Raw genomic sequence first — 27,006 nt, 5'->3', positions numbered from 1 at the left:
AAAATGTAAAATCAAACATACATTGCAGCGGAGTAAAAGATTTTAATTTGAAGAGCTAAACTCCATGTTTAACAATGAAAACTTGAAACAGATGGGCAAGAGATCATTTTCTCTGAAAAGGAAATAATTTGCTTGTTGTCCCTAGGGCATGTACAATTAAATTTTCATGGACTACATCAACCAACCATGAATATTAACCTCAACTAGGATCCCATTTTTAAAACGACACATTATAAGGTTAGTTAAGTCATTTACTATTTGTAGAGAACGTAAACAATACATTTCTAAACATTTAGGTATACTTTTCCATTTGATGTTGTGCAAATGCTGGTGGTTCTGTTACATGTAGGTAATACATTCTGGCATTTTATCTTAACGAACACATGTTGCTTTTGTTTTTGTGAATGGTAGAAGTTGTCTTATAGATATGAACAGACACGAGCCTGCTTAACTTGTTCCACATACAAAACTGAAGTGTACCTGGTGTGTTATTAGCTTTATTCCTAATTTTTTGGGAATTGTGATTAAATTAATGTTTGTGAAGAGGTTGTTCCCTCATTTTTGAGCAACCTTTAGGTGAAATAGTTGAAATACCCATTTGAAAATTCAATGTACTGCACTGTATAATGAAGTCTAGAAAATCTCTACACTTTCCACAGGGAAGGAGTAGATCAGTGGTTGTCACTGCAGGTGAACCTGGTTCGAATCCCAGTGTCGGCTCTCCTGATGACCTTGGGCAAGTCTCTGTGCCTAGTTAATAAAATTAGATAGTAAGTTCTACAGGGCCCACACAATTCTAAGTACAGGGCTGCCTTCTTTCCCCCCCCCCGCGATCACCGGCTGGCGCAAGCAGGTACCACCACCATTCCCCCCCTTCACCTCCCCTCAACCCCCCCCCCCCTTCGCAGCAGGGCAGAGGAAAAAGCAGAGAGGGGCGGGGGGGGGGGCACACAAAAACAACAAACTGACTGACACACGAACTGCCTGTCTGAAACACACACACAGACTGACTGACTGATACACACACACTGACTGACACACACGCACACACACACCACACCACACACTGACTGACGCGCGCACACTCACTGACTGACGCGCGCACACTCCCTGACTGACGCGCGCGCACTCACTGACTGACGCGCGCGCACAGAGTGCCTTAGACACACATACTGACTGACGCACACTGACTGCCTGACATGCGCGCGCACACACACACACACACTGCCTGCCGCACACACACTGACTGACACGCGTACACACACCCTGACTAACGCACACACCTGAGACACACATACTGACTGACACACACACACAAACACACACACACACAGACTGACTGCCACGCGCACACACACAACCCCTTACTGACGTGCACACACACACACACACCGACTGCCTGCCACGCGCACGCACACACCCCCTGACTGACGCACGCACACACACCCTGATTGACGCACGCACACACCCCCTGACTGACGCACGCACGCACACCCTGACAGCCGCACGCACACAACCCGACAGCCGCACGCACACACCCTGACTGACGCACACACACATACTGACTGACGCACATACACGCACTCACTGACTGATGCGCACACAAACACACTGACGCGCGCGCACACACACACAGACTGACGCGCGCGCACACACACAGACTGACGCGCACACACACACACACACACACAGACTGACGCGCACACACACACACAGACTGCCGTGCACAGACTGACGCGCACACACACACACACACAGACTGACGCGCGCGCACACACACACACAGACTGACGCGCGCACACACACACACAGACTGACGCGCACACACACACACAGACTGACGCGCACAGACTGACGCGCACACACACACACACACAGACTGACGCGCGCGCACACACACACACAGACTGACGCGCACACACACACAGACTGACACACACACAAACTGACTGACTGACACACAAACACAATGACTGACGCACATACAAACTGACTGACTGACGCACATACAAACTGACTGACTGACGCACACACACACTGACTAACTGACGCGCACACACACTGACACACACTGACACACACTGACACACACACTGACACACACTGACACACACACTGACACACACACTGACACACACACACACACAGACACACACACACACACACACACACACAGACACACACACACACACACACTGACACACACACACACACACTGACACACACACTGACACACACACACTGACACACACACTGACACACACACACACACACACTGACACACACACACACTGACACACACACACACACACTGACTGACTGACGCGCACACACACTGACTGACACACTGACTGACACACACACACACAGACTGACCGACACACACACACTGACTGGCACACACACACACACACACACACACACACAGATTGACTGACGCGCGCGCACACACACACAGACACACACACAAACTGACTGAGGCGCACGCACACTGACTGAGGCGCACGCACACACTGACTGTGTGTGTGCGTCAGTCTGTATGTTTGTGTTTGTGCGTCAGACTGACTGACGCACACACACACACACACAGTGACTGACTGACGCACACACAATGACTGACGCACACACACACTGCATGAAGCTGTAAAGGGGGGGGAACGGAGCTGTAAAGGAGGGAGGGGGACTGGATTGATGTGAACGGGGGACAAACAGAGAGGGGGGAGACAGGGGAAGAGAGAGAGGAGCGCAAACATTACATCCCGGGCAACGCCGGGTCTCTCAGCTAGTACACATATACACACACACACACACACACAGTTTATTCCAAGGCTAATTCTCTGTAGTGGAAACACTAACAAAGCAGTAATCCTCTTCAAATGCATTCCGAGCAATGTTTCTATTATGATGTAGACGTGTGTCTTAAAAATAACCCTCTCTCAAAAACATACGGGTATTGTTATGTTTCTTTTTTATTTCGGATTAGTTGACGTCAGGGACAAGCCAGGGTAGCCATGTATCCCTAAAATCCTGCTCTTGAACGCAGTGCTGGCTCTCCTATTCATTTCTGTGTAAACAATAAAAACTATCCTCCGTTCTTCTCAGGCTCTACGCTCCTCTGTACCTCCATACATCTCAACTCTGATCTCACATTACATCCCTACTCGTCTCTTACGCTCAACACCAAGGCTGTTATCTTTGCACGTCTCACCTCCGCAGCGCTCTCCTGTCTTAAACCTTTTACACTAATCTCTCCCTACCTATGGAGACCGCTTCCACTCAATATTCATCAAGCACTTTCACTTCAGTCAAATCCAAACTGAAAATCCATCTCTTAAAGGCAGCATCTCATTAAAGTTTATGCACCTCGACTAACTCCAGATGCACTTGTCCTTCCTCGTCTGCACTTTTACTCCTACTGTGTCTGTAAGCCGCCCAACATACTCCTTAGATTGTAAGCTCTTTGGGGCAGGGTCTCCCTTTGCCTCATGTTAATTTACCTGTTGCACTTATTCCCATTGTTTGTAATTTAACTTGTACTGTAATTTTGGAAAGTGCTGCGTACATTGATGGCGCTATACCATTCAAAATTATACACATATTTTATCCCCCCCCCCCAAATATGAAGAGAAAGAAAACTGAAGACGTAAACAACTTCGATGTAAACACTGAAGTTGTTGTCTTGTCCTATGAAATCAGAATGAACATTCACATGATCTAGTCATATGAATTATTTTGCTAAAGTTTTACACGCAAAACACATTAAAGCAGTTCAAATGAGCACATCACATGCCAACAAAACGCACTGAACAGACACTTCTTTCAAATAGGTATTTGAACGTGTCCGAATCACATCTCTCTGTAAACCACATTCAAAACTTAAGCCGTTAAAAAAAGTAACCAGATTGGGGCCACAGTGTTAATTACCCTTTGTTTTAAAGAAACCTGCAAGGAGACCACTGGGAGCATGAGTGAATAACTAGTGTTTGTTATAGTTTATTAACCCGTCGTAAATCAGTACTTTGTCCTTCAAAATATATAGCCCAGCACAGGGGTGGCCAACTCCAGTCCTCAAGAGCTACCAACAGGTCAGGTTTTCAGGATATCCCTGCTTCACCATTTGTTTGCATTTAAGGTTTTTGGCTTACTGTAAGCCTTTGAGTGACGGAGGCGACGTAAAAGCGGCACCACTAATGATGGAACAGAAGAGAAGTCCTCCTCTGCAATTCCTGAGCTGGCCATATCACGGTCTGAGCTCCGTAGGAGCACAGAAGGCGATCTTCCCTAGAAAATTAGTAAATAGCATTCGACATACTGTAGCTACTATGTCATGGGGCCACTGGAGTACCTGACCTAGTGACATTGTAGCAGGTTAAGGCCTCGGGCATGGTGCCTCGGGCCGCGCTGATCCGCGCTCCTGCTCTGCCTCGCCTGCTCAAACTGGAGTTTTTTTGTGTCCTGGCAGACGAGGCAGTGAACGCGCTTTGGGGGCGGTGAGTAGGCGGGGCGGGAGGCGGGGCTAGTTGCTCACTCCCATTGGATGTGAGCGGTCACAATTTTAAATTCGCCTGTCTCTCCAAAATACCTGAGCCTCCGCACGCATGCGGAAGCGGCTGCTAAAGCCGCGCTGATGACAGATGCAGGGGGTAAGTGCATCTGCTCAGCGCGGCTCAGCAAGGCTCACCGTACTATGTCCCAGGCCTAATAGATCTCTTCTTCCCCTTTCCAAAGTTTTTTTTTTTTTAAATCTGATGCTTTGCTCAGGAGATACAAGTACTGTATTTGAAATATTAAGTGCCCAGGAGGTTAAAATGAAGCGCTTCCCAGAGCCCAGTGGAATCTAAACATTCACAGTAATCAATATTGAACCAGCACTATCATACTTGCCAAATGTCTGCATCGTACACTCCTTTTTCTCATCACGTTGAATCTCTACTTAGTGCAGCATCCAGCAATCAGCTGTTTCCAGGTACTCACAAGACAAAGATTCAAAATCTAGCAACACAACAGGAGTCGTGTCCAAATATGAGCAAACTGCCCGGTTTATTCAGTCATTCAGAATGAAAGATCAAGCACAACGTTTCGGAGGGGATACAACCTCCCTTAGGCAGGTGCATACTGTAAAACCACAAAAAAAAAACTATTTTTTTTTTGTGGTTTTACCAGTTGAGTAAAAATTAGAAGGGTATATGTTAATACACATTGTATCACTGATAATATTAGAGGTTTATTAGTTGCGCACGATATATTTTGTTTAGCATACTGTAAAAGTAGGTGACAATCTTTCATATACATGCATCATCTTCTGATTAACAAATCAAAAAGTGGCTGTGGAACAAGTTGATTACATAATATAAACAGCCTGATCTATCCCACTCACAGCTGGTGCTGCAATTAACCCATTGCTGACCTACTGCTCGTTATTTCCCACATTGGGTATATCAAAAAGTTAATTCTATATCTATACATTTAAATTATTCTATAGAAGTGTGAAAAAACGGATATAAAATATCATTTTAAAATCATCAATGTCACAAGCTGAAGAACAATGTTACATCGCTTAGTTGCTTAACAAAATAGTAGAAAACCTAGTTAACAGTAAGGGACTCAACAGATTCCTCATTTATCTGGAACAGTATAACACATTCATCCTCCATCTGGCAACATATTTTACATTTACATCTTGTCTTTCCAGAAACCGCAGTGTGTCCTTATATTAGCATTATCTCAGGCAACTTTATGTCTAAAACAGAGACATATCGCAATAGAAACATGGAGAAAGAGCAGAAAGATATACTATGAGAGGAAACACAAACTCCATCTCCTCATTGAGGCCCTTGGTACGCATGGTTTCTGTTTCAATCCAATATACCTCTCATAGGCAAAAGCCGTCTCATTCCCTCCTCGTGCAGGTATTTCACCACCTCAAGTATTTGCCACTTAATCGGAGACAGAATGTTTCTCTTTCAGGAAAAAGGTTTCCCTACAGGAGTCTCTGTTCTTTTTATTATTTGGGTTAGAATTTCTTAGACATTCAGAACATAAAGTGCAATTTTGATTTTGATTTGCCTGGAGGTCTGGTCAATATAGCCAAAATCATATAGTCACTTCAAAAACGTAGATTGCAAGACTCTGTCTGTACACGGTTTCTTCTGCTTTCTTTCTCTACCTTTTTGCTCTAACAGAAACCTTCCTCTCAACATGACTCTGCCGTCTCCGGTCCCTCTCTCACACGCCCCAATGGCTGAGGTGGAGGAGTAGGTCTTCTCCCGCTGTCAATATCAGCTCCGCCCTGTGCCTCAAATCTATTTATTTCTCTTCCTTTGAGGTTCATGTTGTCCAGCTTTTCTACCATCTCTTTCTGCACTTGGCAGTCATCTACAGATTGCCGATCTTTACAGCCTCTAACTCCTCCTTTCTCTTGGACTTCGAATCCTAGCTTTCCTGCTTTCTCTCCTCTGACTCTCCTATCCTTTTACTGGGGAAGTTGAACAATCATATTTACGATACCTCTGATTCCTGGGCATCTCACATTTCCTCTCTAACCTCCTCCTTTAGCCTCTACTACTGGACCAATTCCATCACCCACAAGGATGGTTACTACTTAGACCTTGTCTATACTTAAAAAAAAAATGTTCCCATTCTGATATCTTAATCTCCCTTTGCTGCTCTCCAATCATCACCTCCCATCATTCCCCTCTCCCCCTCCTACCGCCAAAATTCCTCCACAACGATGTGAGAGACTGATAGTCATACAGAAAACGATTACTTCAAGTTATTGCTGCTAAAAGGTGGTTCTACAAGCTATTGAATCATAAGGTATACTTAGTTTTTCACACATAGCTTCCCCATTGGCTTTATTTTCGTTAAACAAACCATGACACTGTGTAATATGTCATGTGTTGTTGTTCATCTGAGGTTGTATTTACCTAATTTTTAAACCTGCTAAGGAACAGATGATTGTTATTGTGTCCTGATATGTAAAACCATAGAATTCAAAGAGGGTGTACTTTCTTTTTCACACGTGTGTGTGTGTGTGTGTGTGTGTGTGTGTGTGTGTGTGTATTCGTTCATTTTACTTTCGTAAACATGTTTACAAAGTTTTCCTCACTTCCACCCACTGCCCCCCTTCGTTTTTCTGTAACCACACCATTACATAAGTCTAATTAAAAAAAGCAAGTAAAAACCAAAACAGAATATCTGCTAAAATCATCCAAGTTACTTTTCATATGCTTTAAAAATAAAATGCCATTAGTATATATGAGAAAAAGGTGCATTTCTTATACAGTATCCTAGAATCAATTCATGCACAAACGTCTGCAAATGGATATGAATTCCCTGAATGGAAAACAGCTTCAGCTTCCTAACTGTCTGTACATAAGAAGGCAAACATTCAAATACAGGACAATTAAAATATCTAAATCCTTATGTAACAAAAAGTAAAACCAAGGTCACAACATGTAAAGAACACTTTGCTGGCTGTGGTACTGTATGTGGAATGTTTCATTTGTTTTTCTAAAACTACTAGATACGGTGATACTAGTGAAGGTTGAAATGTTGCTGTAGCTTGAAGCTGCAGTTCAAGCAATATCCTACTTGTGTATTTTTTAACAACTCAGTTCTGTACTATGAGAAAATACAGTTACAGTGGCCGTTATTCAAACACTTCATGCGTTGTGTACATCGGAATAACGATGTCATGACGCAGGATGTCTTCCAACCTTACCGCCTTAAGACGCGAGTGCAGAAAATTGCATTTTAGAGTTCTGTTTTTTAAACACCTTAAATTGACACAGTACTGTACACATTCCAATTCATTCATTTCATTGCACACAAAGAAACAGAATCCATGACATTCAACAAAGCAATCGCGATAAGCGCGAGTGCCTGGGGCGATTGCTGTACTCCACGCAGCAAGAACGCGGCCAGAGTACAAGAAATCGGCGCTGCGATGTGTTTGAATAACGGCCGCTGCAGCTGTACTAGTTTGAAAAACAAACAATTTTTAAAGACATTTTTTATGTATTCTAATGTAACAAGCATTTTTGTTTCTATAGCAACCATTTACAAAGTCCCATCCCCTTCCTGTTCTGACATGCCCCACTTTGCCCTCTCTCTAGCAGTGCACCAATTGTATCTAGTGGCTGCCTGGTCACATGATCTTCCACACAGAAATTTGCATCTTGGGTACTCTTTAGCAGCCTTAACAGTGATTTAAAGAACCCCGAGCCAAATCTTCGCCAATCAATCACAGAAGAAGTGATCGATCAGCAACTTAGCTAATCACTTAGTGCAGATTTTATTGATGCACATATTGAATGGATTTTTTTTATTGATTGTTATTTGTTTTTTTAAAAGGCTGCTCGAACTGCAGCTTTAATGCACAATCATGCTTATTTTTAATGGGGGATTAGTGACAACCCATCTGCAATTTCCAGTCTTGCTGATGTTCAAGCTGCAGAATACACATATTGAACTATTAAAAAAAAAAAAAAAAATTGCAATTAAAATATCACTTGCCCTACAAGATTTTTAAATCTGATGCCTAATTTACCCTTTGAGTGCCAGAGTGGAACCACCCCCGTCCTCTGTAGCGGCCACATGATCGTTCCGTCTCGGATGACATAATGGAAGAGGAGGACCCCTTCTGTTCCACTTTAGCGAGATCACGTTCAAAACAATATTCCCAACAAAAACTAGCAGTGTCGTTCAGACATCAACACACAAAAAGAGCAGAAAATGCTCAGGGGGCAAGATACCAACATTATGTGAGTTAAAATCCTAGGGGTGATTGCTGCTTTAAGTCTCCTCAATGGGAGCTTTTTTGATCATCACCTACTTGTAGCTGGACTTGGGCAGATGAAGGGGTTTTGCCTTTCCTAACAATGTTTTCTTTCCTGCAAAAGGATGTTTTTGCCAAAATAGAAATGGCAGTCAGTACAGTTTTTCTGATTACTTAATCATTTGAAATAAGTAATCAAGGCAGTTTGCCTTCTTAGAAATAATTTACCAGTAACAGTGAACATTTGACCAAATTTGGGACGTTTTCAAAAGTTGTGTTTGTAAAGTCTCTGGAAGGGAGAGGACGTTCCGACTTTATAGTAGTGACACCACAACCATATTTGTAGTGTGTGTGTGTCAAAACCGGCACACAAAAGTAAAACTACAAATACCTAGAGAAGCAGGGTTTGGTAGTTCCAGGAGCTCATGGGATCACAGATCAGCTCAAAGTGGTGCCCTGGTTAGAGTAAGCTTTTAAAAACAAAACCATTGCGGGGGATAGCAGCTTTAAAGTAGACAATGCATCAGAAGGACAAAGATTTGGCTACTACTAAATGTTTAGCTTGCCCATTCATTGCCATTGTGACAATCCATGTCCATATTGTGGGCATGGTTTACCACTGACAATCAATGGGTAGAGAGGGTGGAGGTAGTTGTCCTGGGGAGGGTGGTTAGGTCTCCTGGGTGGGTAGTAGGAAGGGGGTTAACCCCTTTATTATAATAATGGCTTAAGGGTATGATTAAGGGGTTACAGGTCAGAAGGGGGCTACAGGTCAGTAGTTAATTATTTTACTGTTGGTGCCAAGTGAAGACGAGGAGGACAAGGATGGCATTCATCCTGGCAGGGTAAGAACAACTTGTATTTACTATATGCTAGCTGGGTAATGTTTTATTTTTTTTTAATGGGCAAATGAGCTATTATCCAGATTTGGATAATAGGGATTTTGACCATTACTGTACTGTATATGTTGGGGGGAGAGGGGTTGTTGGGGGTAGAGTGGGTGGGTAGTAGAGTGTCCATTCATTGCCAGTGGGGTTGTCTTTGCTTCCATTGAGGGCATAGTTGATCAAAAAGATAAAGAAAAGCTCCCTGTACGCCGCACTAGAGATCACCTATATCTATGTTAAAACTTAATATTTATTAGTAAACAGTTAAAATTTGTTTATTGCAGCAGTAATGTGAACCAAAGTAATTAAAATAATTGAAATAAAAACGGAGAGGTGAACTGTGTACCTAATAGAAATGACAGTGTAGAACAAAAACCACTATTGTCAATTAGAGTGTCCCACCACTATATAATTATACTAGAGGTGGTAGTGATTAAGCTACAATATTCTGTCATATGAAACCTACTCCTAGATGGTAGTGAGGGGTGTAACCTGAATTGATATGTACGCTTGGTTTGACAAGTAGATACAGTAATAGATCAGGTATACATACACATTTGTGCCAGACCGTCAGGTTCAATATTTAGTGAGCCTGTGGGTCTGTCATGGTGAACACTAGCAGTTGATGCAAGATCACAAAGTATGTGTCTTGTACTGTGAACCATGAACCATAATAGTTAAGGAGTAGTCAGAGTGTTGTGCTTCCTAATGAAGTCTCCGAAACACTCTGAAAGGAATAGGCAACAGACCTCTCCGATATAGCCAGCGTACTAGGTGGTAACGCTTAGCTTGCCCTACATATGTTTCACCTGTAGTGGCTTCATCGGGGTCTGTTGCCTATTCCTTTCAGAGTGTTTCGGAGACTTCATTAGGAAGCACAACACTCTGACTACTCCTTAACTATTATGGTTCATGGTTCACAGTACAAGACACATACTTTGTGATCTTGCATCAACTGCTAGTGTTCACCATGACAGACCCACAGGCTCACTAAATATTGAACCTGACGGTCTGGCACAAATGTGTATGTATACCTGATCTATTACTGTATCTACTTGTCAAACCAAGCGTACATATCAATTCAGGTTACACCCCTCACTACCATCTAGGAGTAGGTTTCATATGACAGAATATTGTAGCTTAATCACTACCACCTCTAGTATAATTATATAGTGGTGGGACACTCTAATTGACAATAGTGGTTTTTGTTCTACACTGTCATTTCTATTAGGTACACAGTTCACCTCTCCGTTTTTATTTCAATTATTTTAATTACTTTGGTTCACATTACTGCTGCAATAAACAAATTTTAACTGTTTACTAATAAATATTAAGTTTTAACATAGATATAGGTGATCTCTAGTGCGGCGTACAGGGAGCTTTTCTTTATCTTTTTGATCAACATTAACCTTTTCCCTGCCAGCACCACTTATACACTTTATTGCAGTTTTTGTTCCTATATCACACAGGTTATATCATTTAGGTTTTTTCCTCCTTTCACATTAGTATAGTGCAAGGTGCACACATTATGACCTTTTAGTCATTCCACTCCCCCTCTGTATAATCATTGAGGGCATAGGTAACTACACTGGCAATCAATGGGTGTATTGGTGTCTGCATTGTATTTTAAGGTTTATTGGGGGTACAGAGGTTAGGTGAAGGGGGAAGTTGCCCCAGGGTGGGTGGTTAGACCTTTCGGTGGGTAGTGGGAGGCGTTACCTTTTTCATTACCATAGCAGTTACTACTACTAAGGTAGTGAAGGGATTAACCCCTCCCGCAACCTTCCCTGTAGGCCTAACCACCCACCCTGGGGCAACTACCCGCTTCACCCACCCCCCAATAAATCAGGTACTTTGGTTTAACCTCTTCGTTACCATTGCTGCTTTTATTTTAACAACACAGTATTGAAGCAGGTTGTCTCCGGAGCTGAACCATATTCATTTCAGCCCCGGGGGCCCCCTGCTTCACAAGTCACAGGCCCCGCTATGGGGTTCAGGCATCTCTGTGGGTTGTTTAAATGTCCTGGTCACGCTACACGGGAGTTTTAAACAATGCAAGGAGATACAGGCACTGTATACCGGGGCCTATAACAGTGCCTATACAGGCACTCTATACCGGGGCCTATAACAGTGCCTATACAGAGTGCCTATATAGGCACTCTATACCCGGGGCTAAAATGAATGCGGTTCAGTTCCAAAGACTTTAACCCTATGTTATTAAAATTAAATTAATGCTGCGTGATCGCCTGTTAGAATCAGTCATCCCCCCCCCCCCCTGCATGCCTCTGTCCAACTCTTACTGCGCATCTCTTACAGACTGATGCAGCGCGGTAGGATTCATACATCGGCAGTCCCATTCAGAAGCAGGGACGCCTGCTGTGTTAATCCTGATGGGCCACTAGTCTGGCCACAGGGAATCTGCAAACACATGAATAAAAAACGTGCCCATATTCGATTTTGTGAGGAAAGAGCAACCAACCATAATGCTGCATGTGTACACTATCATGTAGAAGCTCTCAACTCTCTAAGTTTATGGTCTTTTATTGTTGTCCCATCATCTGGTTTGAGTGCAATGATTTGCTTCTAGGCAACACATAACTCCTGTTACTAGTGTTAAATACTTGGGCATATGGTTTGACTCCCATTTAACATTTAGGATGCACATTGATACCCTGACATCCAAAGCCTATGCCAAACTAGGTGTACTTTACAGGAATACATCGTCCCCAAGTCTGCTGGTCAGAAAGCGTATCGCACAGCAGATGCCAATTATCGACTATGGGAACATATTCTACAGCTCGGCACCCCAAACCCACCATGGCAAACTTGATAGCCTCTATAATTCAATATGCCGTTATCTTCTCCAATGCAACTACAACACACATCATTGCAAAATGCTCAAAGAACTACTGTAGATTGGTCATCAATTGAGTCCAGGCGCAAAGTTTATCTTTCCTGTCTTGCCTTCAAATACTTTCTGGGCAAGCTACCCGTCTATCTGAACAAGCTCCTCACCCCTAACACATGCAGCAGATCTGACTTCAAAAGACTGTTCATGGTCCAGCAAAGTATCCGGCCGCTCCTGCTCTTACCGTGCAAACCATAACTGGAACAATCTACCGGAGACTCACAGCCGCCACCAGTCTAAATTCTTTCAAAACTAAAGCTGTCTCACAATTTAATCTGATCTGTAACTGTTACATGCACCTATAATATATATTATCTCTAACTGTGCATGCTATGTCTTGTATATAATTTATACCCTGTTGACTTATGTAACTATGTATTTGTAACCATGTATTTTTTGTCATCATAACTCTATGCCCAGGACATACTTGAAAATGAGAGGTAACTCAATGTATTACTTCTTGGTAAAACATTTTATAAATAAATAAACACTATAAATTGTTGCTTCGCCTTCTTTAAGCTTTTGTTATCTTCAATTGTCTTCACCATATCACAGTATAATGCTCTTACATCTTCAGTTATACATTTGCAGATTGTCTTGCACAGCCCTGCGTATTCAATTCTTATTCTCACGTCTTGGCATTGCTTCGTTACTTGTTGTCTCCTCAGATATTTTTCATATCCTGTTTTTTGTTAACAATCCCTTCAGTTTTTTTCTTTCAACTACAACCTTCATAAATTGTTTAAGTGTTTCCATGCATTTCGAACAAGCGGAAGTGATTTTTCAGTTCTAATATATAGCACCCACAGCTGTACTTGGCGCTTTAGAAAAGAGACATTACAGTATAGGGAATTATAGTATAATAAGTGCAACAAACAAAAATCAGACAATAGAAAAGAAAACTCTTGCCCCGAAGAGCTTACGATCTATGTGGTATGATGGGAGTCTTAGAGAGAGCAGGGGAGGGAATAAATGCAGTAGACGGCAGTGCTTTGCCCCAATGGGAATATTGAAGTCCGAATAATTTTCGTTTTGTTACCGCACTGCATTTTCTTTTGGACTTCGGTCGATGCTCAAGTGTCTGTCTCTAATATTTTAGAGGTCAGATATACTTTAGAGTCACGTATCCTTGCATGTTAAGGAAACAAATAGGCTTAAAGAGCTGAAAGACAAGTTCCTTAATAGGAAGACAAATACTTAATTTAAAGGTGCGTTTAAAGAAGTACAGCTGATAGGAGTAGAAAAGGGATGACAGATTTGAAGCAGACAGAAAGATAATATTGGAGGATGGAATGAGAAGTATGAATGACTGGTTCATGAACCGACTAAAAAGATCTGGCAAAAACTAGAGACGTTTTTGATACATTAACTTGGCCAAAGGAAATTTTTGAAGAATTAAGTGTGTCTAAAATATCCACCCTTGGGAAACATTAGAAACACCTGTTAAATAATAGCAAAGATGAGCAGAATTAAATTCAGAGCACATTGAGTGGAACAGATTTAAAGTTGGGGTTCAGGAACAGACACAAAGACCTGGTGGCCAAAATTATATCAAGAATTGAGGTTTCCTCTGTTAGGAAATTTGTTAAAAATTAAGTCTATTTTGCAAGCATCAACTGCAAGTCGTGAAAGAGGCTTCATTCAAATTAACCTAACTAAAAAAAAAATCAGAAATAATGGTCATCTGCAAATCGTATACGACTCCAATATGCACAGTTGATTTTTAATTCCTTTTTCATCCCAATCTAATGTCTTGAACAAATCAAGTATTGCTGTGAAAAGCTTTGGTGACACGGTGTCGGTCAAATTAACCTTATTAGTTTCTTTGAGGAGGTAAGTAGGAATTTAGATCAGGGTAATGCAGTTGATGTGGTCAACTTAGATTTTGCAAAGGCTTTTCACACGGTTCCACACAAGAGGTTAGTGTACAAAATAAAGCAAATTAGATTCGGTAAAAATATTTACACCTGGATTGAAAACTGGTTGAAGTATAGACAGAGTTATAATAAATAGAACATTTTCAAATTTGGCTAAAGTGTGAGTGGAGTATCTCAGGGATCGGTACTGGGACCCCTGCTTTTTAAACTTGTTTATTAACGACCTTGAGGTTGGCAGAGAGCAAAGTCTCCATCATTGCTGATGATACTAAATTGTGTAAGGTAGTAGAATCAGAGCAGGATGTAATTTCTCTCAAGAAGGACTTGGAGAGCCTGGAAACTTGGGCAGGTAAATGGCAGCTGAGGCTTAATACAGATAAATGTAAGGTTATGCATTTGGGAAGCAAGAATAAACAGGTGACTTACAAATTAAATGGGGATAAATTGGGGGAATCCTTGATGGAGAAGGATTTAGGAGTGCGTGTAGACAGCAGGCTTAGCAATAGTGCCCAAAGTCATGCAGTAGCTGCAAAGGCAAACAAGATCATATCTTGCATTAAACGGGCAATGGATGAAAGGGAAGCAAACCTAATTATGCCCCTTCATAAAGAATTATTAAGACCACACATTGAATATGGAGTACAATTTTAGGCACCAGTCCTTAGAAAAGACATTATGGAACTAGAGAAAGTGCAGAGAAGAGACATCAAATCAATAAAGGGGATGGAAATCTGGCTTATGAGAGGCTGCCTGAATTAGATCTATTTACATTAGAAAAGAGGCATCTAAGAGGGGATATGATGACTATATTCGGGGATAGTACAAGGAGCTTTCAAAAGAACTATTCATCCCAAGGGCAGTACAAAGGATACGGGGTCATCCCTTAAATTGGAGGTAAGGAGATTTTCACCAGCAACAAAGGAAAGGGTTCTTTACAGTATGGACAGTTAAAATGTGAAATTCCTTACCCATGGAGACGGATGGCAGATACAATAGATTTGTTCAAAAAAAGGTTGGGCAGGGTATATCTTTTTAGAATGGAAAGGTATACAGGGATATATCTAATAAGTAAACATGGGAAGGATGTTGATCCAGGGAGTATTTGGATTGCCAATTCTTGCAGTCAGGAAGGAATTTATTTTTCCCCTTATATCATATCATTGGATGATATTTCACTGTTTTTTTTTGTTTGCCCTCCTCTGGATCAATATACTGTAAGTAGGGATATAGGATAAAGCATCTGCGGTCTAAATGTAGTATACTGTAGGTTGAACTTGATGGACATATGATTTTTTTTTTCCAACCTCATCTACTATGTAAAACTTCCTTGCTGATCCTGCTCTTGATTGAATCTTCTTGTAAACTAATGGATTGATGTGGCACTCAGAAATGTTCTTTATAATATCAAATGTACGCTTCCCTCTGGTCTTAATGCATCTAGGACTGCTGAGGTGTAGACTGAATTAAATGCATTTTCGTAGATCATATTCATTACTTTGGAAAATCACTGCTTGTGCAAATTGGACGTGGTCCATTGCGTTGTATCCACTAGCAAGATCACCATTGTTCTCTAGACTGGGCAAAGTCCAGGGGCTGTTGTAGTTGATTAGTATCTTTGTAAAGCTCTTGGAAGTAGAGTGATTGGTCTGTAGATTTTGAGGTTTCCTTTCTTGTGGATGAGGATAACTAAGGCAGTTCTCTATTGTTCTTGAAATTTCATGTTCTTTAAGCAGTATTGGCTAAAGTTGGTAAGAATTTTCTTTCATTGCCACTTCTTCTGGATGGACACATGGTTTCTTCTCGCCTGTCCTCTGCTGGATTATGCAGTGTTCACGTACACTATCCCGTATAAGCCCACAACTCTCTATGATAAGTATTATGGTGTTTTATTGTTGTTCCATCATCTGGTTTGAGTGTAATGATTTGCTTCTTCGCAACCATAAGATGTTGCTTTGACGTCTTTAAATTGTTGCTATCTTCAATAGTCTTCACCATATCAGTTTAATTCTCTTACATCTTCACGTATACTGTACATTTGCAGATTGTCTTGCACAGCTCTGAATCAACAATTTTAACTCTGGCGTCTTGGCATTGCTTTGTTACTTGTTGTCTCCGCAGTTATTTTTCTTATCCTGTTTTTGTTAGCGATTCCTTCTTTTTTTCTGCGCTTTCAACTACAATCTTCATAATTGTTTAAGTGTTTCCATGCATTTCAAATAAGCTGAAGCGATTTTTCCGTTCTAATATACAGTTTAGTGCCCACAGCTGTACTTGGCACTTTACAAAGGAGACATTACAGTATAGGGAAATTATAGTATAATAAGTGCAACAGCCAAAAATCAGACAAGAGGAAAGAAAATCCCTGCCCTGAAGAGCTTGCAGTAGATGGCAGTGCTTGGCCCCAATAGTTGGTAGGAATGACTGTGTGAATATGGGACAGTAACCATGAGTCCAGGCTATTGAAATGCTTCATTTAAATAGGTGAGTTTTAATGTTTGTCTTAAACATCGGGACAGAAAGTGCTTGGCGTATACAGAGTGTGAGGGTTCCACAGGTAAAGGGTAGTGAGGAAAAAAGGTTTAAGACAAGAGATCGCAGTAGAGGTGAAAGGGGTAAGCTGCGGTCCCAGTCACTCAGGGCCGAGTACATGCGTCAGCGCACATTCAGCAGCCGCGCTGTACTGCAAGATTCCCCACACACAAAAAAAAAAAAAATTGTGTGTGGAACTTGCGACAGAGCCGTGGCCAAGCCCCCGCAGGCGGTTCAGCCAATGAGGGTGATCCAGCCGCGTGAGGTCATGGCCACGCCACGCAAACCCCCCGCCACGCCCCCTCCCGTCGCAACCTCTCCCTCCCAGGACCGCGTGTGCAGCGCTGTGAACGCGCCGCCCCCCACCCCCTGCCGGGTGCGCGTGCACTGGGACCGCAAGCCGTAGAGAGGAGATGGTTATGGGAACAGCACAGGAAACGAGACAGGGCATTGGGAGAGATCAAAGATAACATGTAAGGAGGAACAGATGAGTGGAGAGCGTTGAAGGTACGGAGGAAAACTTTGTGAGTGATCCGAAACTTGGAGAGGGATTTAAGGAGAAGATAAGCAGAGATTATTTTGCCCATATACATATATGTCTACACACAAAGTCAAAGAAAGAGGCAATCACTGATTCAAAGTAGCAGTTCCTGGGAGCTCTGAGCAAAGAACAATGGGTATAATGTAGAATAGAGGAGCTGGGCACACGCAGTTAAATTAACAAAATTGCTTATCAACTGCAAATCAACATTGTATGTCACTTAATAGATAAAACTATTACATAGTTACATAGTAGGAGAGGTTGAAAAAAAGACATGCGTCCATCAAGTTCAACCTTTGCTAAATTTAGACGACAGATACTTTATACTATATACTATATCCCTACTTACAGTATATTGATCCAGAGGAAGGCAAACAAAAAACCCCAGTGAAATGTACTCATTTATGAAGACCTACATCTATCAATTAAAATGTTGATCCTCACTTGATAAACAATTTGTTCATTTAAGAAGACCTGCGTGTGCCCAGTTCCTCTATTCTACATCACACACACGCTGAAGGAATGTTGCATCCGTTGGTAGGAGCTTCTCCCCGTGCCCCTCCAGTAGGCTGTATAATGGTGGCACAGATGAATACCGTCCTGCTCCTCTTCCTACGCTGAACTAGTGATTAGCACATGATAGAAGCAGGCTATATACTGTACATCATTGCACCATCGATAAACAGCTAAGGGAAGCTATGATCCGAGGCAGCAAAATCCCCGCACCCTCTGCAACGGTGAGGGGGGAAATCGGCCGCAGGGGAATCCTTTGGGGCCCTGACGCACACCAATGATTTAAAAAATACTTTGTGAATAAAATTATGTACATTTGCATACGAGAGGGGATGGAAGATGGATGATATACATTTACCTCAAAATGTACTTTTAGTTTCACCACATGATCCCAAAGTAAGATGTCCCAAGTACTTAACAGTAAATCAGACAATGTACAATACAGATCTTGCCAATTTCTAGCTATATCTGTATATAAAAGTTGTAACCACAGGCAAAATCTGCAACTAATCAACTAGACTATGAAAAATCAGATTTTCAAAATCTGCGGCAGTGCGCTTTGTTAAAATGTATTGTCAGAAGAACATATATATATATATAATGCAATTTTAGCAACTTTGTTTGCAAAGATGAAAATAATTAAAATGTGACATTCAGAAGTGCCTGCTGCAGAAGAGCAATTTAGGATTCAAATCATTTTAGTGAAGTGCAACTATAGTGAATACAACTCGAGACTGTAACCACAGTGCATATATAATTTTAAGAAAAGGAAATCACTTGATACACTATTGACCAAAGCGTGAATTCCTAACGTAATTCGAGTGATAACAAATACCGCACTGTAATGACAAGATCTAAAAGCTCTTATATAAAAACATTCTTAAAACAAGCCAAAATTCAATTACAAGTCATACTGCAGTGATCCTGTTTGCAACTTGATACACAATCACTAATGCAAGCTTCAGCTGTTAGCAAATGCAGAGAAATACAAAGGCAGTTAATTTATTTCCTTTTCACAATTACCTATAAAAAACGGGGTGTGTGCCGAGCACATGCGTCCGAAGTGAAACTTCTTTGCATTTTGTCACTCTCTAAAGTCTTTCATTCACGCAAAATGATAAAAATCAAAATATAATTTATGTGACAAAATGCAAAGCAGTGTCACTTAGAATGTGTGTGTGGTGTGTGTAGAAGTGTATATATATCCATCCTCTCACAACCCCCTCGGGGTGGCCCCACCCCCAGGCTCCTGCTACCTCCTCCTGATTGACTGCTACTGTGTAATGCAGCAAATCAGGATGGAGGAAGCTGCCCAGCCCCCTAGCAGCAGCAGCAGCGCTGCTCTCCAGGATCGCAGAGGAGAGCGATTATCTGGAGGTCTGTGCAGAGAACCTGTGCCCCCTTCTGCTGCCCCAGTCAGCACATGCGCAGTATGCTACTTCCATTTCATAGGAAGTCACAACTCAACACATTATACCCTATGACATTTTCTAATGAGCTACCGTCAGCTAAGAAGTTTCACTTGAAAAAAAATGCAGAAACATGCATTTATTATTGTGTGCTGCCACTCCTTGGTTGCTCTACCAATGGCAGATCCGGAGAAGATCTGTTTAGTGGGAAAGCAGAAAGAATTGCGAAGTTTGTGCTGAAAAGTCATTTTGAAATGAAATTGCCTTCCTTACACAAATACAAATCATAAATTAAGCAAACATTTGGCTGTTTTGGTTTCTTTGGAAAATTAAGAATTTTCTTTTCATTTGTGGGCTCTGAATGGAAGAATGCTTGTTCAACCTCTAGCCTACTGAGTTCCTGTTAGGGACGGCCAATAGAGACAATGAAAGGGGCTTGGTTCAACAGAAAGTGGGATAGCAAGAGGAAATGACAAACCCTCTCAGCTCATGTTCACACACAACCAGGATTTGGCCAGAAACATTACTGGTTAACACACCCAAAAAGGGCATTAACGTCCGTCCAAGTCAATGAGAGTTAATGCCCATTTGGACTCTCATAACAGAGCTTGATGAAACAGGGACAGGTATTAAAAACAGATTTTTGTTAACGAGCTAGATGTAGCTCGAAGATCGGCTACATGATAAAATGACCCATTGATAATTGTTCTGGTAGTGCCAGGATTTGAGAGATTTTAATATGTTAATTTCTCTTGTTCTAAGACTTCAAAATAACGGGGAGAAAACAATGCAATAAACTGCAAAAAAGAACTGTTTGGAACTTTGCTGCTCACAAGTAAAAACTAAAAGATCCCCACTTTTAGGTGATAACAATGTACATAAAATTAAATTCATAGGACATGAGGAAACATTTGTAATTCTTAAAAAGAGTTAACAAAGTGCGGCATTGACGTAGCATCAATCATGGGCGCGGCATTACAGTATTGGCAATTTACAAGACACTGCATTCAAGCATTAAAAATATATATTTTTCCTAACTGTATACATTTTAGTACTTTCTATATTTTCTTTGAAAGACAATAACACAGACTCTTTGATTAAAGCTTGTTATAATTTACATTAAAGGAAACGTTTTAACTTCACATTGAATAATAAGAAATGAAAGTAGATCACTATGGATCACACCAGTACAAAGGGAGACAGGAATCCCCCATATAACATGCTTATTCAAAGGTTACAGAACAAACTATGTGATTTTAAAATTAAGTTGGGGGCCAGCTGTTTTTAACAAGCCCAAAAAGAGTATTCTATGGGCCAAACAATCCTCCCACAGAAGCACAAAAACCTAAAAGCATCAGAGTGGAGTGGAGATTGAACATCGATTTATCTTGTGAAAGTACACAGTCAGGTCACATCTGTATTGTGTCTAATTATAGTTCCCACAGCTCACGTAAAATACATAAGAGTGATTACACGGTGCAGAACAACCAAACTCATGGGTGGATCATGAGGTGAAGGGGGCAAGGGGGGGGGGGGGAAGATGTGCCATCAAAGCCTAACAAACCAGCAGGAAGAAAAGGAAGTATTTGGACTCTTGAATATCTGGTAGAGTAGACTGATCCTACAGCAGAATAGTAGAGGGACGCAGCCAACATATCATGAAAAGGACTGCAGCACTAGAAAAGCAACGCTGTACGGCAGCAAAGGCGTTTGTAGACTTTCTAGCACTTAACCACAGGATGAGCAACTTAAATGTGTACAACCACTTAGCTGAATGCTTTCACATTATTTTCAGCTTAATATATGCTGCTATTTATGCAAGATCTCCTCTACCATCTGTTTCCCAATATAACATCTTTAAATCTCTACTTCAGTATTAGGCGATACCTTTTTTAACTGGACTAGCAATTGATAGTATAAGACAAGCTTGCGAGAGTTGTCCTCTCTTCCTCATGTCAGCAATCCTGAATTACAGAGATTGCATGAGTTTAACACAGATGTAAAAAAAAAAGAAGATAGCCATCTAAGGCAGGGGTGCGCAACCCCCACCCCTTACCTTGTCTCCGGTGTTTCTGATGTCACGTGACCCTGCGGCGGCATTTGACGCACTGCCAGAAGCAAGGTTAGGGAACTTACAGGAGGTCTTGCGTGCTCCCCATGCATTTAATTGAAATGCTTTGGGGAAGAGAGCAGGGACTTTAAGCGTCACGCACCACCCCCTCCCTTCACCCCCGAGAAAATGTCGCACCCCTGATATAAGGCATAATGCTCATGCAATGCAAGGCGGAATAATGTTTTCAGATACATTTTTTTTTTTAAAAGGCGACGTGATCAGTGGAAAATAACTTTTTTTAAAAATCAAGTGTAAAAATCTATATTTTGCCAATTTACAAAACGTATGTATAATTGGTTTACTACACTCTGTAATTATTTCATTCCTATTAGCCCCAAAGCAAGTGGTCTGGGGAGGTAACCAGACAAGTGAAAAAGCAGGCGACTTTGGCCCAAATGACATGTTTTAGAGAAGCTTTGATATACATCAAACACCCACACACGTGCCTTATTGAGGTTCTCATTGTAATGTGAATATGCACAATACTGCTATTTTACAACAACATATCTTACCGTGGTAAAAAACACTGTAAGGTGAGTTTCGCTTCCAATTACCCAGATAGGAAACTTTGGAGATTTCAAGTAAGATCCAACCTGGAAAAGTAAAACATTTGGAAACAAACAATATTACACACAATTTACTACATGACAGCGCATTTTGAAATACATTTCTCACGATTCAATAAACAAAACAACTTAACATGCTGAAAAACATAATTGGAGTTTAAAACGGATTAAAAATAAATAAAAAAAGATACCAGTTTGTCTCCCCCACCAGGCCTGGGTACCTTTTTGAAGTAGTGATATGGATAGATATGTGAACAATCACTTATAGAAAGCAGAGGACCCAGAATTATTACGGCATTTCAAACCCTCCATCGTGCACTATTGCAATAGGAAAGTGCTTTAATTTGAGCTGGTAAAAGGAGTTGTCTACAGTCAATGTAGAGAGACTGATGTTGGTTAAGAAGGGATATATTTAAAATGGAAGAAACAGATAACATTGTGATCTTTCACATTACACCATGTACAGTATTTATGGCGAGTCGGAGAAAACGTTGCTTTTGGTGGAGGTGAACCAATTGTTGCCGTAAACCTCAAATGTTTCTGACCCTCTTCCTTTGTTAGCCGTCCATGAGCGCTATGATCTAAATTGCGTTAGTGCCAATAGGGCACTGAAACTCGCTCTGACTGCGTTTGTGCATTAGTGCCCAATTAGCACTAATTGCATTGTATGTCTTTATTTATATAGCACCAAAAGTGTACTCAGCGCTTCACAAAGAATACAGTACAGGGAATTATAATACAAAAAGTGCAGCAAAATCAGACAATAGGAAAGGAAATCCCTGCCCCGAAGAGCTTACAATCTAAGGACTTTAGGGCATAATCCCGTGTCATCTCTCGTGAAGGTGGTAACTTTAACATGTACAAATTTACTAATAAAAAAAAAGACCTTATTTTACACATTAAATGAGACCTTATTTAGATTAAGACTGTGAAGAGGTACTGTAAATGCATAAGGGATTGAAGCCAAACTTGTGTACGGATTTCAATACTTTACGATTCAGGTTACTGAAATAAGTGTGGAGCACATCATGGCTTAAACAGCTTTTTGGTCATGAAAGATGTTGTGGTAATGAAAAAATTTTTAATTTTTTTTTTTTTGATTAGCATTGATTGTCCATTATGTTTAAAAATAAAGCACACAAAGTTCTCCTCTTACACCTTTCTCCATAGTATCAAACAAATAAAAACGTACTCAGCAATTCAATTATATACAGCGCAGATAAACGATGGCTATTGGGAGAGAACATCTAATTAAGAGTTCCAGTACTGATCATGTTAACACAACAGTAACAGCCAACGAGCACATTATTCTTATTTATATTTCTTGTTCCAAAAAGAGAGCAGTCCGTTATTCCCAATTTTCTTGGGTGTATGGAAACATGCATGTTGGAAATCTTCCAAGTTCTTCAAAATACCACTGTAGGTTTTGTAACGGGAGGGGATAACCAGGCTCTATAATATTTCCTTTTCTGTTCCCTGTACCCTAGAGACTCCAAACTTTCGAAGTCTAAGGAGAACCAACGCTAACACCACCCTAACCCCTGTCACTAGTTTTAAATACCTGGGCATATGGTTTGACTCCCACTTAACATTCGGGATGCACATTGATACCCTGACAACCAAGACCTATGCCAAACTAGGGGTACATTACAGGAACAAATCCTCCCCAAGTCTCCTGGTCAGAAAACGTATCGCACAGCAGATGCTAATGCCAATTATTGACCATGGAGACATAGTATATGGCTCAGCACCTCAAACCCACCCTAGCAAACTTGACACCCTCTACAATTCAATTTGTCGTTTTGTTCTCCAATGCAACTACAAAACACATCACTGCGAAATGCTCAAAGAACTAGATTGGTCACCACTCGAGTCTAGGCACAAAGTTCACCTTTCCTGTCTTGCCTTTAAATTCTTTATGGGCAAGCTACCCGTCTATCTGAACAAGCTCCTCACCCCTACCACATGCAGCACTTTTCATCTGAGATCTGACTCCAAAAGACTGTTCATGGTCCCAGGGCTCAACAAAGTATCCGGCCGTTCCTCCTCTTACCGTGCACCCCAAAACTGGAACAACCTACCAGAGACATCCACCACCAGTTTAAGTTCTTTCAAATCGAAGGCTGTCTCACATTTTAATCTGGTCTGTAACTGTTACATAAGCCTATAATATACATCTTCTCTAACTGTGCATGCAATGTATTGTATATAATGTATACCCTGTTCATTTATGTAACTGTATTTGTAACCATGTATTATTTGTCTTAACTCTGTGCCCAGGACATACTTGAAAACGAGAGGTAACTCTCAATGTATTACTTCCTGGTAAAATATTTTATAAATAAATAAATAAGGCTGGGGCCACGCTAGCGCGCGGTGCTTGCCGAGGTTACCTCTTGCAATATAAATTCTGACGTCTGCTCACGCATGCTCTCCCAAGCTTGGTGCTTGGGGAGACACCTCAGTTTTATTTCTGAGCGCAGAGCAGGGTCACATGACCCTGCTCTGTCCAATGGGGAGAGGGCATGTTTTAATGTGCCGTCACTTTCAGCTCCGTGGAGCAAACACAACATGGAATTTAGCGGAGAGAGGTGGAAGGGGGGGGGAGAGCGGAGAGAGGTGAAGGGGAGAGTGGAGAGAGGTGAAGGGGAGAGCGGAGAGAGGTGGAAGAGGGGCGGAGCGGAGAGAGGTGGAAGGGGGGAGCGGGGAGAGGTGGAAGGGGAGGGAGAGCGGAGAGAGGTAGGAGGGGGGGGAGCGGAGAGAGGTGGAAGGGGGGGGAGCGGAGAGAGGTGGAAGGGGGGGGAGCGGAGAGAGGTGGAAGGGGGGGGGGGAGGGGAGCGGAGAGAGGTGGAAGGGGGGAGCGGAGAGAGGTGGAAGGGGGGAGCGGAGAGAGGTGGAAGGGGGGGAGCGGAGAGAGGTGGAAAGGGGGAGCGGAGAGAGGTGGAAGGGGGGAGCGGAGAGAGGTGGAAGGGGGGAGCGGAGAGAGGTGGAAGGGGGGAGCGGAGAGAGGTGGAAGGGGTCATACACACAGACATAGCCCCGATCCAGCCAATGAAATGCCCCCACCCGTAATAGTCATGCCCCCCGCTCCTGCTCTAAAAATGTTGGAGGACAGCTGAGCGGACATGCTTGGAGAGCTGGTGACGTCACCGCTCAAGCGTGGCCACAGCCTAAGTCTTAGGTGGGGTTTTGGGGTGAAAAGCAAGTCATTTTGATTGCAGGAGGTCTGGGGACAAAGTTACCGGGGTCCCTATAATTCTCCCCGGCTTACGCGCACTATTTTCAGGTACCAGGTGGGGGGGGTTGCACTAGGGCCATACAGTGTCTCCCAGGCTCCTAGTTTTCAACCCCCAAGATCCTCACCTAATGTCCCACATAGCCGAAGGGGTTCCCCGAGGCTCAGTGTTTATTAAAATGTATTTCAGTGTATTTTACATTTGGAACCGATGTCCAAACAGGCAGCCCGTGCAAACCCATAGGCGCCGGTAGGTTTGCTGGACATCGGAATTCAAAGCAGCCAGATGATGCCCAGGAGGTGTGAACGGCATTTGGTTAGCAGGGAAAGGTGGAGTACTAGGTCCAGAGATCAATGGCAGTCCTCCGGGATGCCACTTGTTCTGCCAGACCTAGGGGCGCCTGCCCAGCGTGTGGCATTGGGATAGCTGGGGGGAGATGTGGCAGACTTGTGCATGTCTCTTGGCTATTTCAAATACCCCACTGACCCGGCTTGGCTCTGATTAGCTTCTTGAGAAAGTTCCCACGCGCCGATTGGCTGTCCGGTCTGCTTCTATTTTATGAATAAAGCAGTGAATACTATAGGAAGCCGTGAGCCAAATCAGATTGTGTGTTCCCCTCGAGTCTGAGCTGAAAGAGCGCGGGCGGGCTTTTCAAAGATGCTTTGTTTGAAATAGCAAAGCAACCGGCTTCGTTTTCAAGCCTGAAAAGCCTGCCCGCCAGAGACCAAGTCCCGACTTTTGCGCCCAAATTCTCAGAAACTAACGTAGCGGACGCGGCTGGGATTTTATGCCGATTTGAGTTCCAGGAGATGTGGGCCGACTCGCGGTAAGGAGGGACCAAGTTCTCAAAAGAGAACGTAGCGGTGGCGTATGGCATTTTATGCCGTTTTGGGTTCCAGGAGACTTCGGGCTAAGTCCCGGTCAGGGTAAAACTCTCCCAAAGAGTTCCCTGCACCTAGGAAAGTCTAATTTCCAAAACCAGCCCCAAAGTAAGTGTGCCTTTCCGTCTGTATTTTGTGTTTCATGGTGTGTAAGCGAATTTATGCCGAATAAATTACAATTTATTTCTCTACCTTGTTTTGCTCAATGAATGATCCCGGTAAAAAAGTGTAAATTACCTGGTCTCCCGAGACAGGTTTGTGGTTTGGAACTTGGTCAGGTCTTACTACATACTGCAGGCTGACCCCAGAACATCAGATCAACTCAAAACAGCTAACATCGTATAGGCAGCAACATGGATAACAAGAGAAATGTAAACTAAAGCAAAACGAAGATGGACCATGCTTGATTGAATGTTCACTATCAGAACCATCTACCATAGCAATAAGTCTTCTTTGCCTGATTCAAAGTGTCACTCCATATTAATTGTATTTTTTCCCCAACATACGACGTAACCATGATGCCATAAATAAGCAAGGAGAATAAACCAACATATTTGAGGACCATAAGTGGCAGGCAACATGGAAAATTCAAGTGTTTCTATTTTCTTTGTGCGCTTTATATTCTAAATGTAATGTAGTAAGTAATACTCCAATTATGCTACAATCATTAGGCTTAGTCCATGGTGTGGGATACCGCGCAGAGGCGTCCGCACGGGGCGCGATCAAACTGCCTTAAGGCAGTGATCGTGCCCATAGACGTGCGGGCG

General features: G+C 42.3%; 1 protein-coding gene across 5 annotated transcripts in view; it reads right to left on the bottom strand.

Annotated features, from left to right (window-relative positions):
• The window catches only part of MINDY3 (MINDY lysine 48 deubiquitinase 3), a 129,758-nt gene that overhangs the window by 61,096 nt on the left and 41,656 nt on the right, over positions 1-27,006 (bottom strand). For all 5 annotated transcript variants that reach the window (XM_075587415.1, XM_075587416.1, XM_075587417.1 and 2 more), the window contains one exon: positions 22,069-22,149. In XM_075587415.1, coding sequence (XP_075443530.1) covers positions 22,069-22,149 — 81 coding nt within the window. The remainder of the gene's footprint in view (positions 1-22,068; positions 22,150-27,006) is intronic.

This window comes from Ascaphus truei, chromosome 2 (assembly GCF_040206685.1).
Source record: "Ascaphus truei isolate aAscTru1 chromosome 2, aAscTru1.hap1, whole genome shotgun sequence".
In the NCBI taxonomy this organism is placed as follows: Eukaryota; Metazoa; Chordata; class Amphibia; order Anura; family Ascaphidae; genus Ascaphus; species Ascaphus truei.
The sequence above is the reverse complement of the archived record's forward strand: the minus strand, read 5'-3'. Positions and strand labels throughout refer to the sequence as shown.